Raw genomic sequence first — 16,158 nt, 5'->3', positions numbered from 1 at the left:
AAAACATAGGGAACAAACTGATAAACAAAGAAGTGTAAAAAAAAAAAACCTAAGGAAAGTTTTTTTTTTCCTTTTCTGACAGCTTTGATCTCGTTTATTATTTCTCTAAAACAGCTTCATAACACAATCAGCAGGTGATGAAACGGGCTGTCACAAGAGACCGTCCTCAGCCACAGATGATAAATTCATTAAAGTTCCCAGCTTCTTGTCAAACATCGTCAGTGACATTATTTCTTCCTCTACTTTCATCGCGGGTACATCCACCACTAAAATTGCGAACTCTCAGATATTTCCAAGTGCACACATCGCACCAGGACTCCTGATATTTATGGTCCTTATTCTGTCCTCTAATTGAACATTCATGCATAACAAGAAGACCAGTTGCAGATGTCTGTGGAGCACATTTGACACCCCAGGGTGTCGTTTTACATGTCTTCTGTCAGCTGTATGACGCAGGACTGGTTCTGTCGGTTTGGCCTGTGACTGTATTGTTGCTACTCAAACACTCTGGACTTCCCAAATGAATATTTTATACATCTTTTGATATTTAAAATTGCATGGCAGGTATCTGGACTTGTTACTCGCTTGTATCCGATGTGAACATTTGTTTGGCAGTAATTGACTTGTAGATTGGAAAGCAATTCAGCTGCGGATATCCACATTACATTCTGAGTATCAAAAAAAAAAAAAGGATTTACTGTTATCTGACATTACAAACTTCAAGCACATAATGGAAGAACAGAATGCCACTGTGGTTATCTGAAAATGTTCGCCCACTCTGAAGAATTAAATTAAATCTGCAACACATACCCACTCCGACTATTAAACATAAAAATAACCACAGCTAGTCCAGAATATTTAGATGTTCTGTTTAGTTTAGACAAAAAAGTCAGATATGTGCAACTTCTACAAAAGCGATTTATATTGTGTCAAGTCGAATCACTATTCTTCTGACAGGAGAGTCAAACGATGAATACCAACATCAGTCCAGGAATTTGAATTAAAACCAGACGTTGTTAACAGCGAAAAGCTTTTTAGAGATAAAGATTTTAATAAATGTTCAAATTTGGTGTTCGAATGAAGAGGCAATTACTTTTTATGTGGAGCAGTGTCACATCTAAAATGTTCAGAAATGTCCTCCTGGTATTCAAAGATAAGAAAACAGCTAATAACGTTGCTTGGAGTTACAACAGTCACAACAGGTTTGAACTTATACACAAAAGTTTAAATATAGGCATACTCCCTGACACATATGTCAAGATGCTTTACCCCAACTTGCATTCGACCATTATTGTAAGAATTAACTAACATCTGACGTAGTTCTGGAAGGAAATTCAAACACTTTTCTTATCCGAAAAAGCAGCCTTCATTTAAATTGACTGGTTTCCTGCCATTAATCTAGCCATAAGCTCTTCATAAATTCTCCTTCACCATTAATCCACCCGCTCTGAGTAATCCTTTAGTGCAAACTGCACAAAACAGCCCCACAGCATGACAACCAGCACAAGGCTCAACAGTTTCACCTGTTTGCAAACATTTTCCCGGGTCTTAGCAGCATTTATGTGAGCATACAACTTGTCTCCAGAAGAACCTGGCTTATTTATTTGGCAGTTGCAAATTTTAATAAACGAGCTCAGAGGTTTAGGTCTTGGAGTCTTTCTTGGTTAGTGATGTAAAACCCACCTCACCCTGGGCAGCGACACTGGTGTTGTGTCATTGTCCAGATTCTGGCAGGTTTGTGGTGTGGTATTTATGAACATCTGTACCAAGTCTCCTCAATTAAAGAGGACAGTTTGGGTCAGTCGATTGAAACTTGGACACAATTGGGTGCTTCAGCGAAAACATAACCCCAAACAAACGACAAGACTGGATTTGAAGTTGACAGAACAGGCCAGACCCGTCATTTTAGTCCCCACTGAAACTCTTTGGACTCTGCTTAGGAGCTGGGCTTACAGCAGGAAGCTCTACAAATTTTGTCAAGAAGAGCGAACAAATATCTTGACAAGAATTGCACCATAAGTTGGTTGAAGTTGCTTCTCTGTAGCTTGCTAACTGACATTACACCAAATATAATTGACTCAAATCACCTGTGAAAGTTTCCTGAGCCTCTAAACGATCTCTCAAGCTGAGTCCGTATGAGGAAGACTGCTGATTGGACAGATGTCCAGGAGACAGTTATTGATCCCTTCCAGAAGGAGCGTAAGACACAAAAGGTTGTTGCTAAAGAAGCTGGTTGTTCACATAAACTTTTGAAAAATTTCAGTTTTCAAGAATTTTGCCAACTATTTATTTTGTTTCTTGCTTCATTTCTTCTCGGATACAGAAACTTTAACGTACATTTCTTCTCATCTTAAAATGTTCATCATGAGCTTGAATGTATAATTTTGAGCAGTTTTGGCTGACACACAGTTAAATTCAAACTTGTTTACCCGGTTTGAAAATCCAACGGGGTTGTTTTCCGCAAAAGGCCCTGGAAAAAGAATGGCTCAAATGAAATATTAAGAGCCCTAAAATAATATGAAACTGATGCAGGTATAGAATCTTTTACACCTGCTGCTGAAAGAGGGAACGACTGACAACCTTAACACTGAACTGTATGATAAAGTGATGCGTAATGAGTGATGCATCACTTCCAGAGGCTTACAACTGGTTGATTTATTGCTTAGAGAATGAAGCTGTAGATACATCTGACAGAAGTAGCCGTCATTGTCCCACTGCAGAGAAATCCCACTAAAACTCTTTATTTCTTGTTTTGTTTGGTCAGTTATTCCCTCTGGATTTTGGTCTAACTTTTTTTTTTTTAAACTTTCGAACAGTTGTTATGGTGCATAACTGTAGCAACAAGGTACTTTTTTTTTTTTTACAACAGGTAGAGGCTTGCATCACAAAACCTCAACACCTGAACTTTGACCTCAAATTTCAGTTGAGTTGAAAAGGAGAAAGTTCAAAGTACCTGTTCCACTGAATGCTGTGGGCAATGATTATATCCAAAACTTCAGACAGAGATTTACGAGATCATGTTTTATTAAACAACAAAATATTTACTGACGGTGAATAACAGTTCAGCGACAAACGGTAACAATGTTAGCTTGATGCATATTCTCTAAGTCCCTGGTCACAGGTTGAGGATGAAGCGGCCGACATTCATCATGTATGCTGGTTTCAGATATTTCTGCAGCTCGCTCTTCTTCAGCCAAAGCAGAGACGCGGTCGGAGCGCTTCCCGGAGTGCCGTCAGCCAGGATGGCTTTGAAGAAGAACACCTTTACTCCGACTGAGTTCTCGGTCCGAGCAGCCTTGGGCAGTTTGTACTTGTAAACTCCGCAGGGAGCGTTGCCGAGGAAAGTCGCCTTGACGCCGGCTGCTGTGGATGGGAGGACACGGAGGTGGAGTTTGACCAGGGAGGCAAAGGGGGTCAATCATGCTCTACGCTGTGCTTGGTTTGCGTTCTTTCTCGGTTGCTGCTTGAATTTGCACAACATTTTTTTAAAAATCTAATCTCGTATCATGCAAATCCCCAGACGGCTCAAGAAGAGAGCAAAGCACCAGCGCTGCCTTGTTATAGATGTGCCGCTCCCCTATGAGTCCAGCTTTATTAAAAATGGATCAACTGAAAGACACTTTAAATAAAACCCTCCACTAAACACTACATTCTAATATCAAGGTCTTCATAGAAAGTGTTTGATGGAGCGAACCCTTGCTAAAAGCTGCACAGCAGTTTAAAGCAGTCAGTCAAGTGCTTGATTAGCTTGTAGACTTTGCAGCTTAGAGGCTTCCTCCAGCTGCACGCCAACAACTGCAGCTTTGTTTTAAATCTCTGTTGTGTTAAAGATCTTTACCAAGTCAATGAAAATATTTGCAGCCGGAACTTTATTCTGGATTTAATCCTGTTAACAGACTGGATATTTAGCGTGAGTGTGTGAAGTAAAATTCAGCGTATTAGCAGGAGAAGAAAGGATTTGTAGTGCTAAGACGAGCTTCAGGCACATTAAACAAAACTAAACGTGTAGTTTTTAGCATAGTGTCAACGTGAACTAAGAATTTAAAATGAGTAATAACAGATGAGTTATAACTGATTCTGAATTTCTTTTCAGGAATTGTTATAAACTAAACACTGAATTTGCTGAAGAACTGCAGGGCAACAATGCCTTTCTTCATGACATATAAAATACTAAAAAATAGTTTGAGAAACTTAATTTCTCTACTTGACTGTCGCTAAATTTACACACTACCTGTTCAAACACATGGAAGAACTGTGAGGTGCAGCAGTGATGAATTTGGGCTGCTGTTTGTAAAGTTACACAGTCAAACATTAACAGTAGTAATTTGGATTATATAACATGTCCTACGATAAGGCTATATAATTTTTTTCAAAGTCATATTTTCACCATGCGATTTATTCATTCATAAATGGCACAGTTTCTAAATAAATATTTCATTAGGAAACAAATATTTAGTTGGAGACCTACATATTTATTTAGCAAGTGAAATTTTAGTTTATCAATTTAATATTTAGGTTGCTAAGTAAGCACTTAGCTCCATGTTAAATATTTACTTTGCAAACTAAATTTGGCTTATCTACTAAGCCAAAACTAACTAACTAACTAAGTATTTAGCTTAGCTAGCAAAATACTTAGCTTTGAGCTAAATATTTAGTAGCTCTAATGTAAATAATATAGTTAAAGTTAGCTCCAAACTAACTTTGGAGCTAAAGCTAAAATGATTAGAGCTAAATATTTAGTTTGCTAAATTGTCAGCAAGATAAATATTTACTTAATAAGGTCTGGTTAGCAATAAAGCAATAAATTAGCAAAAAAAAAAAATATTGCCAAGTAATTATTAGCAATAAAGTCAGCAAACTAAATATTTAGCTTCTAAATAATACTTACATAGCAAGATAACTATATTTTATAACTATATTTATAAATGTATAAATCACACAAGATATTTTAAACTGAGAATGAAATGAATGAATGAATGAATGAATGAAATTAAATGAATAAAATCAGGGTTAAACTGTTTCTGTGCAGCTGTAGCTTGCAAAATGGACTAATGCAGAAGTGGTGCAAGATTGTCCAAGGCGATATATCATGTACTTGAAATGCTAACATTAGTTTTCCCAGCTTCTCAGATTCTGCAGTCCACTGCCTGCTGCAACTTAGACTGCTGATCAGTGTTTTACACAATGCCACCTAAAGAAGGGGAGGGGGGGAAACCTGAAGTTTGTGGTGTTTAAAAAATAGTCAATCTTTAACACACTTGGTAAAACAAGGCCACTGTATCAAGCTGTAAAAAAATACATGCAGTAGGAATGCAGTAACTTACATTCTTCTTGCTCTCAGTGACTAAAATGTTCTAATTGTATTGTATATTTTTTTTAAATAAAAAAAATATATATATTTTTTTGTATGTGTAAAGTATAATTTTTTACAGCTAATTCTCTTTAATCATAAGGGATACATTTGTAATCAGCCCCTTTTATTTTTAAACCCGTAAATAAAATGTAGTTCAGCCAATTGCCTTCACCAATTGTAAACGGATTCTGCCTGTTCTGCTCTATAAAGGCTTCAGAGGTCAGAGATCAAACATCACCAAGACCAAGAAATACAGCAGACATGTCTGGGAGAGAAGTTTAAATCAGGGTTAAACTATAAAACTATGAACATCTCAGAGAGTGTTGTTAATCATCTGAAAATGGAGAGAGTATGGCATGTGTGTTTTCTGTTTCTGCAGGTGTGCCCCAGGGTTGTGTATTAGGGCCCCTGTTATTCAATATTTCCTTTCTGCCTCTTGGCCACAAGTTCTGGAAATGTAATATTAACTTTCTTGGTTTTGCAGATGACACCCAGCTCTACATTTCGTCCAAAACCAACTCCTCCCTCCCTCCTTTTTGGATTGGTTCTCCGCTGATTTTCTCAAACTTAACTTGAATACAACAGAAATGTTACACTGTGACACACATTTAATCTTCCCAGTTTCTACATTAATATTTATAACTTCCCTTCAGGATGTCATACATGGGAGTACTCTTGCAGCTCAGTCTCATTAATTACATCACTTGGTCTGCATACTTTTACTTCCTCCTTCTTTGTCCCTCCATGATCTCACACTCCTTCAGAGCTCAGCTTGGTTCATAACTTGAAGTCCCTCAAGAAAATACCTTACTCCAGTTCCTTAACAGCTTCACTGGTTACCCATGGAAGCTAACGGATAAACTTTAAAATGTAAATGCTCACGTTTTAAGTGCATTCATAACCTTGGCCCTCTTTATGTATGTAACCGGCTTCGCATTGCCACTGCTTCCTGCTCTCTCAGATCTTCGTCTGCCACTCATCTTATTGTTCCTTTCGCCCGTCTTATCACCATGGGGAGTGCCGCTTTCAGGCTGCTCCTCGCCTCACTTCCTCCAGTCATTAGGAATATAAATTCTCTCCCCTTATTTGAGTCACAGCTCCGAAACACACCTGCTCACACTGGCTTATTCGCTTTAAACCCAGACTTTGACTCTCGTCAAATCTTATGTACTGATTTGCCGTTTTTAATAAACTGTTTTGTTGATTAAATATTTATTTTTTTCTTCTCGAACATGCATGATAAGGGAATAACATTATGAAGTAAAGCTAAAAAAAAATTAACTTCAAATAATACTGACCCTTTAAATTTGGGGACATGTTAGCGTTAGAGAAACTCAAAATGCTTTTTAAAGACGGTGTAAACAGACTAAAAACAAAGATGTGGTAGCTTTGTGGTACCTGTCACGGAGTTGAGCGCTCTCTCCGCTGTCTGTCGCAGCGTTTCTCCCTCCTGCCACGCAGCCTGAGGCAGCAGCCACAGCTTCTCTGCTCCTACCTGCTGCTCAGCCAGCAGCACCAGAGAGTCGGCCAGGCAGCGTTGCACAGAGGTCAGGTCCTCGTCTATGTCGGCTAAGCAAAAATAAGGGAGAGAGATGGGAGACCTGAGCGTCCGCTGGGCCAGTGAGAATAGATTGTACTCTAACTTTCAGAATGTCACAAGAAGGAAAATTCCTATTAAGGGGGAAAAAAATTCATCCGTCTCATAAAATTGACCTAATTTTCTTCCTGTTTTCCGTTAATAAATTATCAAACTTTTTTTTTTTTCTTTCAGGAATGTTCCAAGAGCGCTGCACACCCAAGTGACTTCTTGACTTTTAACAGTACTACCCTCCACTGACCTCTGACCCTTGGAGCTGGCTGGAAGTTCTTTAACCTCTGCTCCCAGCTGTCCTCCAAGTCCTGAGTCATCATAATCTCTTGGTCACCAAGGTCCTCGTCCGAGTCATAGTCGTCAGCCTGCCTCCGACTCATCCTCTCCGCGTCCTCCATGAGCCGCAGCTCATGGTCCGACAGCATGCTTTTCTCCAGCTCCATCTAGGGTGAACATTGTGTTTAAGATTACTTTTGTTAAAATTTTATGTTACTATTTTTTTTCTGTGCAAGCTCTGACACATATTTCCGAAAAGCCTATTTGATGTATGAAATAGCTTACAAAAAGAGGAAAAACTTCATGTGGACGGAATATTTTCAAAGTGTAGTTTCCCTATCTTCCACAAGATGTCACTTCTCCATCCATCAGGTCACAGAATCCCCTGGACACTTTTTCAAGCAGAACTTTGTCTTTTGATCCCCAGCGGCTCACCTGCTGCAACATCTGCTTGAAGCGCTGCTCTATCGGACTGCAGTCCGCTGTAATGACGGGTAACCTCTGAAGACACACCGCGGCCATCAGAGACCAGGGAGAAGTCGCTCTGTCCGCTGCAGTACTGGCCCGAGGAGTCGCTCTGTCAATAGAAGTGACGGAAAACCGGCGACATGCCCCGCTTCCGACAGCTGTCCTACTAAAATAACACAAAAGCTGAGAGAAGGACCGACTCGCCATCTTTCTACAGGGCGCAGCCATCTTCTTTTGTTGGGTTCAATGTGTGTTCGGAAAAACGGGTTGTTAGCCGTTGCGCTACAAAACACTGAATTTAAAATGTTGGCCTTTTGAAAATAAAGTCTAAAACTTCGTCGTGTTTTTCTTGAAATAAAATACTCTCAATTAATGTACATCACTGTCATAGTTTTATGGCGCTCTCTGACTCTAAGCAAATATTAACAACGAAATGTTAATATTTCCGAGGCTCCTTCAGGAACCTGAAGGTTGTGGTTTCTCAAAATTACCCACAATTCCAAGCGCCATCTAGCTGCAGAAACGGTGGAGCTCCAGTGATAAGCGGAAATCAGTGCAGCTCCTCAGTAAATCGGAAAAAAAAATGTCATCTTTGGTTTTCAAATGAATTTATTATATTTATTTATTATTAGTTATTATGGACCTACTCAAGACATAAAACTAATGATGACATAGGAAAAAAGGGACGGCAAAATAGGCGTATGTGGTGACTATTAATAATAATTAAATCAGTCGATCAAATACTGTATTAGCGGAAATAAATTATATTGATTTAGTTAGTAAGTAGACTCATATTTGTAAGCAAATGTATGACTAAATTCATGCTAAGAATGTACAAAATTTTATGGATTTAAAATTTGATTAGTGTTTAATCTGTATTGACATTTAACATTTGCAGAAACGTGACGGAGTGAGCACTCTTAGCAGCAAGCTATCTTTTTCTCCGGTAACCTTGTCAACAAGAATCTAGTCAGTTAGCATAAAATTAACAACTCGTCATGAACACTTTGAATACTTTGTCCACTTTGTACCGTGAAAAACTTTAGTCTTTGTAAGTATATATGTGTTGAAAGACACTTTGATGTGTTGTTTTTCTTTAGTTGATAAAATGTAGAGCACATGCACATAATCTGATCTGTGAGCGTTGCATTAAGATATGTGTATTAGCTAGAAATTTTGTTGTAGTTGCAAAATGCCCATTTATAAAACATCTTCAAATGCAAACCTAACAGTCCTTATTATTTGTTTTTCTTTGGCTGTCTACTCAGTTGTTGTGAGGACAGCACAACAAACAGCAATAATTATATATTTATTTTTACTTGAAAATTATTTTGACACTTTAAAGTGGATCATAAATCCAATATGGTAAAAAAAAGAGGAAAAAAAAAAGAGGGGCAGGTGCTGCTACATAAGGACATCCAATGTTCTGTGAGTTTATATAAAACAATGAAATTAAATTTTTGGTTATATGCTCATACTTTTTTTTTATTATTGAAAAAGTCTTTCCTACTTACATTGTTTCTGTTATACCTTGCAGTTCATTTTGGGTCAGCTCTGCTGTTTATTTGCTTTTTGTTTGTTTGTTTTTAGAGGTTTGACGTTTCCTATTTGACGCAAAGCTATTTCCGCAGACCACTGGAGCTCCGCCGGTGAGGTCGCCTGCAGGTGCGCGTGAACCTGACCTTGTGCCTGCCGCCAGGTGCGCGTGGCCCTGCTCTCGTAAATGCAGGCAGACACTCTTCAATCCAGCTGCTTCGTCTGTGACCGTACATCTGTCCTCTTCCAAACATGGCGGGTTACCTGAGAGCTCTGAGCACCGTGTTAAGGAGCGCGGCCGCTCCGCTGTCATCGAGCCCCGCGGCGCTATCACCATCTGCCGTCTGCATTAAAAGACAGCAGCAGAGGGACTGTAAGTCAGCTTCCTACTTAAACTCCAATATTTCGAAAATACACTGCTGCTGTTTGCTCTTGTTGCTTAGGTTCATAGCATTACAGTGCACTTGGACATATTTGTCCCAGTTGTGTGATTTTTATTATTATTATTATTATTATTATTGTTATTTAAACGGTCCCAAATGTGACTCTGAAAAAAGAAAAAGAAAATTTCTTCTGTTTGGCGACCAGCCATTGATGAATCACATATAAAAGACTGCTAACACACCAACAATGAATGAGTTCATTCATTGCTTGTTTAAGAAAAAGAAAAAAAAAAAAGGAAGAAAATACCAAAACTAACCTGTCAGGTGCTTAGAAACAGTGAAACTATAGAACATTTTTATTCAATGTAAAAGATAATTTTTTCATAGATTAAGTGCAACCTGCCTTGTCTTTTCATCCACTTATGTAATAAAGGCTATTATAGCCCTCATATAGCCTTGAGGTCACAGCGTGAGATAGCTTGACCACGTTCATAGCTTCATATATAGAACCTGTCGTACACACCCCGAGAGTTGCATTTGAGTTATTTAAAAAGAAATGAAGTGTCATTATCTTTTGTTCGGTGTCACAGGATGTTTCCTACATTTCTCTGCATTAGGAATCTTTGGACTCTCCAAAGGCAGGGAGGATTTATGATTTTCAGAGTTTCCCTCTTGCTAATAAATCTTCAGTGACTGTGTTGACTGTGTGCAAACTTTGACCTTTGCTACCATTTACCCTTCCTATGTCCTTGTGTAGCTTTAAAAAACTTACATTATCGGTGGCTAAGATTGTTTGATTTGTAGACCTTATAGTATTAAATTGACTTTTCACAATTGTGATGATGTGATAATTGTTTCCCTGTGTTATTGCTTTGGTTAAAGAATTGGGGTGTTAATACAATGTGACAAAATATAAGGCTCATGATGAGGAAATCACTGATCATTCTTTTTCTCCAATTCCAGTTTCGACCGATTTTTCCTTTCCCTAGTGACATTAAAAATAGGACTGCAGGTTAAGATTATCCATATTTATTAATGAAAGCAAACCTTTATCTGAGCTTATCAAAGTCACAGAGTTGATACATTTATGGAGTGAAAATGGTCAGTGGGAAGACACTGTTCTGGAGGACTGATCCTGCCAAAATTGACAATAAGTAAATAAGTAAAAGAGAAAATAAAACTGTAAACAAGCACTTAAATGAGGAAATCAAATTGAAAATAAATAATTAAACATGGAATTAGGTTCTTAATTTTTTGTTGAATTAAACTTGAAATTAATTAATTTTGGGGGAAAAAAAGTGGAGTTGTAATTATTTATTTTAAAATAGTCCACTCCAAAAACTATGGCGTTGCATTGTATTTTAATTTCAATGTAGTATAACAAAATTTAAAGAAAATAATAATATGCAATTGAATGAGATTTGAGACTTTCTTTTGACTCTTCCTGTCCGTAATTCATAAAGGTAAGGTACGGTAAGGTAATTTTATTTATATAGCACATTTTCAGCAACAACGCAATTCAAAGTGGTAAAAATACTTGACCTAAGATAAATTGATATGCCACGGTTTAATGGTTTAAGTACATGTGTATTAAATGGTGTGCCTACAGGTAGGAAATGCAGAAAGGGTTGAAATGGTGGCATATTGGGGCAAATAGATCTGGAGCTGGTGGAAGTTCTTAGTTTTGTTTATTTGTTAGTTTGTTTAAGTGTCTGACCTGCAGATTAGCAACCAATCAAGACAAAATAGTCCCATTCTGATCTGTTGGTCTTTAAGAGTTGGTCTTAAATAGAAATTTCAACTTTAAAAGTCTAAAAGTTTACCAGCTTAACTTTAAGAGAAACCTCGTTAGCTTTTAATTTCTATTTTTCAGATTCAACAAAGCGCATCAAAGTGGACCAGCCGGTGGTGGAGATGGATGGAGATGAGATGACCCGCATCATATGGGAGTTCATAAAAGAGAAGGTAGAGCCTGCTGTAGTGACTGATGTCAAACCTTTTCGATTAAATCTGTTTAAAAGCTGCGTGACTTTGAGTTTTCTATGTTGCTTTTGACTCCAATGTGGGGAAACCAACACTTTGTTTAGCTCATCCTACCAAATGTGGAGGTGGAGCTGAAATATTTTGACCTGGGTCTGCCCTATCGCGACCAGACGGACGACCAGGTCACCATCGACTCGGCTCTGGCTACGAAGAAATACAGCGTGGCCATCAAGTGTGCCACAATCACGCCTGACGAGGCCAGAGTTGAAGGTGAATCTGAACGTGTCATTAAGTTGTTGAGTCAACGCCAGATTTGATATGTGTGCAGCTGCATTTCCACTGACGATATATACCCGAAATTACAAAATAAATTTGCTTAGTGAAGACACGGCGATTTAAAGAAAACACTTATTTGATGAAAAAGATTTTGTGCTAGGATGAAGTGGTTTTTTGGTTGTATCTAAATTAGCATATTTTGCAAAAACCGCAATGGAAACACTTTTCTCATTACAAGAGTCTTGTAATCCACAACCGGATGTTGCTGCTGCTGGAAAAGATGACGACAAACAGTGGTAGGAGGATGATGTTTTTTAATGACTTATTCGATAAACAAACGTATTCCAGTCTGATTTTTAACTGCGTTTTGTATTTAATGGAAACACTGCAATTGTGAAATCTTGTATTTTTGACAGCGGAATATTGACAAAGCTTTGTGCACATGTGTAATGGAAACGCAGCTTCTGATAAAGTTTTGTGGTTTAAATCCTCAAACACATGCTGCATTTTCCTATTTTAGAGTTTCGCCTTAAGAAGATGTGGAAGAGTCCCAACGGCACCATCAGGAACATCTTGGGTGGCACGGTTTTCCGTGAGCCAATCCTGTGTAAAAACATTCCTCGCCTCGTTCCTGGTTGGACACAGCCCATAACTATTGGCAGGCATGCCTTTGGAGATCAGGTGTTTGAAAAAAAAAAAAAAAAAAAAAATATATATATATATATATATATTTGTATTATTTCTTCTCAGGAGGATAGCAGCTAAATGCTTAAAATGTTGAAATGCTCTCAGTACAGGGCAACAGACTTTGTTGTGGACAAACCGGGGAAGTTCAAAATGGTTTTCACTCCAGCGGATGGAAGTGACCCCCGGGAGTGGGAGGTCTACGACTTCCAGGCTGGAGGCTGTGGAATGGGAATGTACAACACGGATGAGGTCAGAGCACATTACAGGATCTGAAATGTGGCCAATCTCATCTCTATATTTGGTATTCGATTGTTGATTTATGCTGATTTTGATATCTTCATCACACAGTCTATCAGTGGCTTTGCTCACAGCTGCTTCCAGTACTCCATCCAGAAGAGGTGGCCTCTGTACCTGAGCACCAAGAACACCATCCTCAAGGCCTACGACGGCCGTTTCAAAGACATCTTCCAGGATATATATGAAAAGTAAAAGAAGCAGTTTCTCTGACTTTCAGCATTTCACACAGACAGTATTCTGTCGGTACAAATCCTGTATTTCTTTCCAAACCACTTTGCATCTGATCGTTACCTGATTTTTTTGCCACGTCCTCCTTCAGGTCGTACAAGCCCGAGTTTGACAAGCTGAAGATCTGGTACGAGCACCGACTCATTGACGACATGGTGGCCCAGGTTCTGAAGTCCAGCGGAGGATTTGTTTGGGCCTGCAAAAATTATGATGGAGATGTGCAGTCAGACATTCTGGCTCAGGGTCAGTGCTCTACAACAAGACCATGAAGTCAGGCAGTGCCGTTTCTTATTCCTCACGATGACGTTTATTTCTCTGTGTGTGACGTACGCAGGCTTTGGCTCTCTGGGTCTGATGACGTCGGTGCTGGTGTGTCCTGATGGCAAGACAATAGAGGCAGAAGCTGCTCATGGCACCGTCACCAGGCACTACCGAGATCACCAAATAGTAAGGCTTCCAGATCAGTCTGAAGGACGGGCTTTACCGTGGGGGAGAAGAAAATTGTACTATTTTTTATTTCCATTCAGATCTTGTTTTGAGTCAATCAGAGGTTTATGATAAAGATGGGACAAAAACACGTTGCATTAAATGACATTTTCTTAAAAAGGAGACCAGAGACTTCCATACAAAGTATAAAAAAAGAAACATAACCTTTTTTCTTTACTGTGGTCAAAAGAAACATTTCCCGTTTTAGGGCTAGCCAAAACTGTGCCAATAATTTGTCCAAACCCTGGAATGATGAGAGATATTTAACGTGTTTGGCCATGATGAACACTGCTACATTTGGAGGAAACGGAAACTCGAAAACACGTGTAGAGGGTCTGGTACACTTCGTAAGATGGATGACGTCACGAGGAATGTGCATTCTGTGGAAATATTGAAGACCAATACATACTTGGCAAAGAAAGAGACATTTGTTCTTTTGAGTTGCAAGAACAAAGGTTTATTTCTTTTCTTACCAAGACATTTCCCAAGAACTCGGACATCAAACCCTTAGGATGTTCTTCTAGGTCTCTCTCGATGCAGCACCTCTTGGTGTTTGAAAGCAACAGATAAAGGGTAAATGAACTGAACTCATCTAGTGTTTTTCCAATAATTTTAACCACTCAAAGCCCTTTACACTAGAGTCACGTTCACCCATTCACACACACATTTATCCACCGATACACAGATCGGTGTGTGACTTGGGATTAAGTGGGTAACTAGTCATATGCCCCTTGTTTAGTTACAATGTGGCTTAAGGACAATGAAAGCAGCTGCTAGTGTGGCCATCGCAAAGTCCGGATATCAATCTCATTGAAAACGTGTGAACAAGGTGGCCAACCAACCTGGTTCAGTTCAGGAGGAATGGGCAAAAATATTGGGAGAAGCTTGTGGAAGGAAACCCTGAATTTTTGACCCAAGTCATAAACGTTGAAGGAAACTTTTGCAGACATTCATGTCATGTCACAACAGTAGGAGTGGGAGAAAACGTTTAGTGTGTTTTACTATAGTATGTAAACACATGGTTTCTTAAGCTAATGCTCTCTTTTAACAGCTTGTTTTTCTTTGTAGGGCAAACCGACCAGTACCAATCCCATCGCTAGCATCTTTGCCTGGACTAGAGGACTAGAACACAGAGGAAAACTGGATGGAAACAAAGATTTAATACAGTATGCTGTTTTCCCCCATGCTCGTCTTCATGTAATTGTGCGCCTCAGCATTTTCTATAAACCACATCTTTGCTCCTAAGGTTCTGTCAGACATTAGAGAAGGTGTGTGTGGAAACGGTGGAGAGCGGAGTGATGACCAAAGACCTTGCAGGCTGCATCCACGGCTTGGCTAAGTGAGTTTGAATTTTCATTTTCTTTCCAGAGTGTGTGTTGGTAAATTTTATTTATTGTCCCCATGATCACGTTTTTTAAAAAATATAGTGTCAAGCTGAATGAACACTACGTCAACACAACCGATTTCCTGGATGCCCTTAAAAACAACCTGGACAAAGCTCTGGGAAAGTAAACCGAGGACGTCATCAGATTTTGAAGAATTCTCCATATTTTTACCTTTTGCCTGAATGACTGTATATGAATGGATTGTATATTTTTAATAAACAATTGTGCCTTTTATTTTACTTCCTGCTCAGTGCCAGCACTCTTCCAGCTATAAATACTTTTGTAGCCTATAAAGCAGAAAAGGCCACAATAGAAATGAAGGCTAATGTTAACTTATACTGACTTTGACAGGAAAGTTTCAGGCTTATTTAACCAGCAGTAGTGTCAGAACAGAGTGCAAGTCTGAACTATGTATGCAGTATCAACATTAATATAAAAAAATGTTAAGAACAAAATGGTGTTACGTCTCCTTTTTCTCTGATCCAGATTATCGGGGCAAAAATATCGCAGACATATACAGAAAATTTGACAAATTGCAGATGCAGTGTTTCACCAGCAGATGTCGACATTACGAAGCTGGTGAACTTTCAGAAGCAGGTTGAGGCCACTGCTGGTGAAGCAGAATACATGGTTACCTTTAATCGCTGACTCTTGCCTGATCTTATTATAATTTGAAATAGATGAAGTTCCTTCAAGGCCGTCTCAACAGACTTCCAAATGTAAGGCCAGCGCACTTCTCAGATATGAAACCAACTTTTTTTTTTTTCATTTCAGTTCATTTTTTAGTCATTTGGAGCCGACGCATCTCTAAAAGTTCAAAACAACTGCTGACTCGGAGTTCGGACGGTCTCCTTGTTTTAAATTAGATGTCAAAGAAAATGAAACGCCTGTATCAAAAATGAATAGAAATTAGCATTTAGACGACTTTCATTTCCAAATGTTTAATTTCCTCCTCCTCCCAGAATGCCCCCCGCCCCTGAACTCCATCCCATCATTTACAACCTTTAAGGGCAATTTTGAGATGAATGATCAATCCTCTCTAGGAAAATACTTTCTCAGGAAGGATAGAGTAATCTCTGAGAACGCAAAGCCTCCATTAAAAAGATCAAAACCAACCTGGAAGAGGACATAAACAGTAAATTACGGAGATGGCAAGGCGCATCACAAAGTTTCATCATTCATCATCCAACCTGCCGAAACACTGGGGTT

The 16,158-nt window shown here is 38.9% G+C and overlaps 2 protein-coding genes across 4 annotated transcripts; one reads left to right on the top strand and one right to left on the bottom strand.

Annotated features, from left to right (window-relative positions):
• Positions 1-3,002: 3,002 nt before the first annotated feature.
• mrpl46 (mitochondrial ribosomal protein L46) lies at positions 3,003-8,113 on the bottom strand. 2 transcript variants are annotated; one of them, XM_007549068.2, is made up of 4 exons: positions 7,656-8,113; positions 7,192-7,387; positions 6,752-6,922; positions 3,003-3,360 (listed from the first exon to the last, which is right to left on the bottom strand). In XM_007549068.2, exons 1-4 carry the CDS (start codon positions 7,914-7,916, stop codon positions 3,116-3,118), a joined length of 873 nt encoding a protein of 290 aa, XP_007549130.1. In that variant the 5' UTR covers positions 7,917-8,113; the 3' UTR covers positions 3,003-3,115. The 2 variants fall into 2 exon arrangements, with proteins under 2 accessions (XP_007549130.1, XP_007549129.1); XM_007549067.2 differs by having other exon boundaries at positions 3,003-3,363; positions 7,656-8,105.
• Positions 8,114-8,614: 501 nt separating this feature from the next.
• On the top strand, positions 8,615-15,404 carry LOC103135997 (isocitrate dehydrogenase [NADP], mitochondrial-like). 2 transcript variants are annotated; one of them, XM_007549066.2, is made up of 12 exons: positions 8,615-8,739; positions 9,320-9,597; positions 11,481-11,572; positions 11,695-11,860; positions 12,387-12,547; positions 12,659-12,802; positions 12,902-13,038; positions 13,170-13,321; positions 13,413-13,525; positions 14,633-14,730; positions 14,811-14,903; positions 14,992-15,404. In XM_007549066.2, exons 2-12 carry the CDS (start codon positions 9,477-9,479, stop codon positions 15,074-15,076), a joined length of 1,362 nt encoding a protein of 453 aa, XP_007549128.1. In that variant the 5' UTR covers positions 8,615-8,739; positions 9,320-9,476; the 3' UTR covers positions 15,077-15,404. The 2 variants fall into 2 exon arrangements, with proteins under 2 accessions (XP_007549128.1, XP_016525487.1); XM_016670001.1 differs by having other exon boundaries at positions 9,279-9,597.
• The last annotated feature ends 754 nt before the right edge of the window (positions 15,405-16,158 follow it).

The sequence above is a fragment of the Poecilia formosa genome, unplaced genomic scaffold, assembly GCF_000485575.1.
Source record: "Poecilia formosa unplaced genomic scaffold, Poecilia_formosa-5.1.2 Scaffold29, whole genome shotgun sequence".
Classification (NCBI taxonomy): domain Eukaryota; kingdom Metazoa; phylum Chordata; class Actinopteri; order Cyprinodontiformes; family Poeciliidae; genus Poecilia; species Poecilia formosa.
This window is presented reverse-complemented; position numbering and strand designations above follow the sequence as displayed.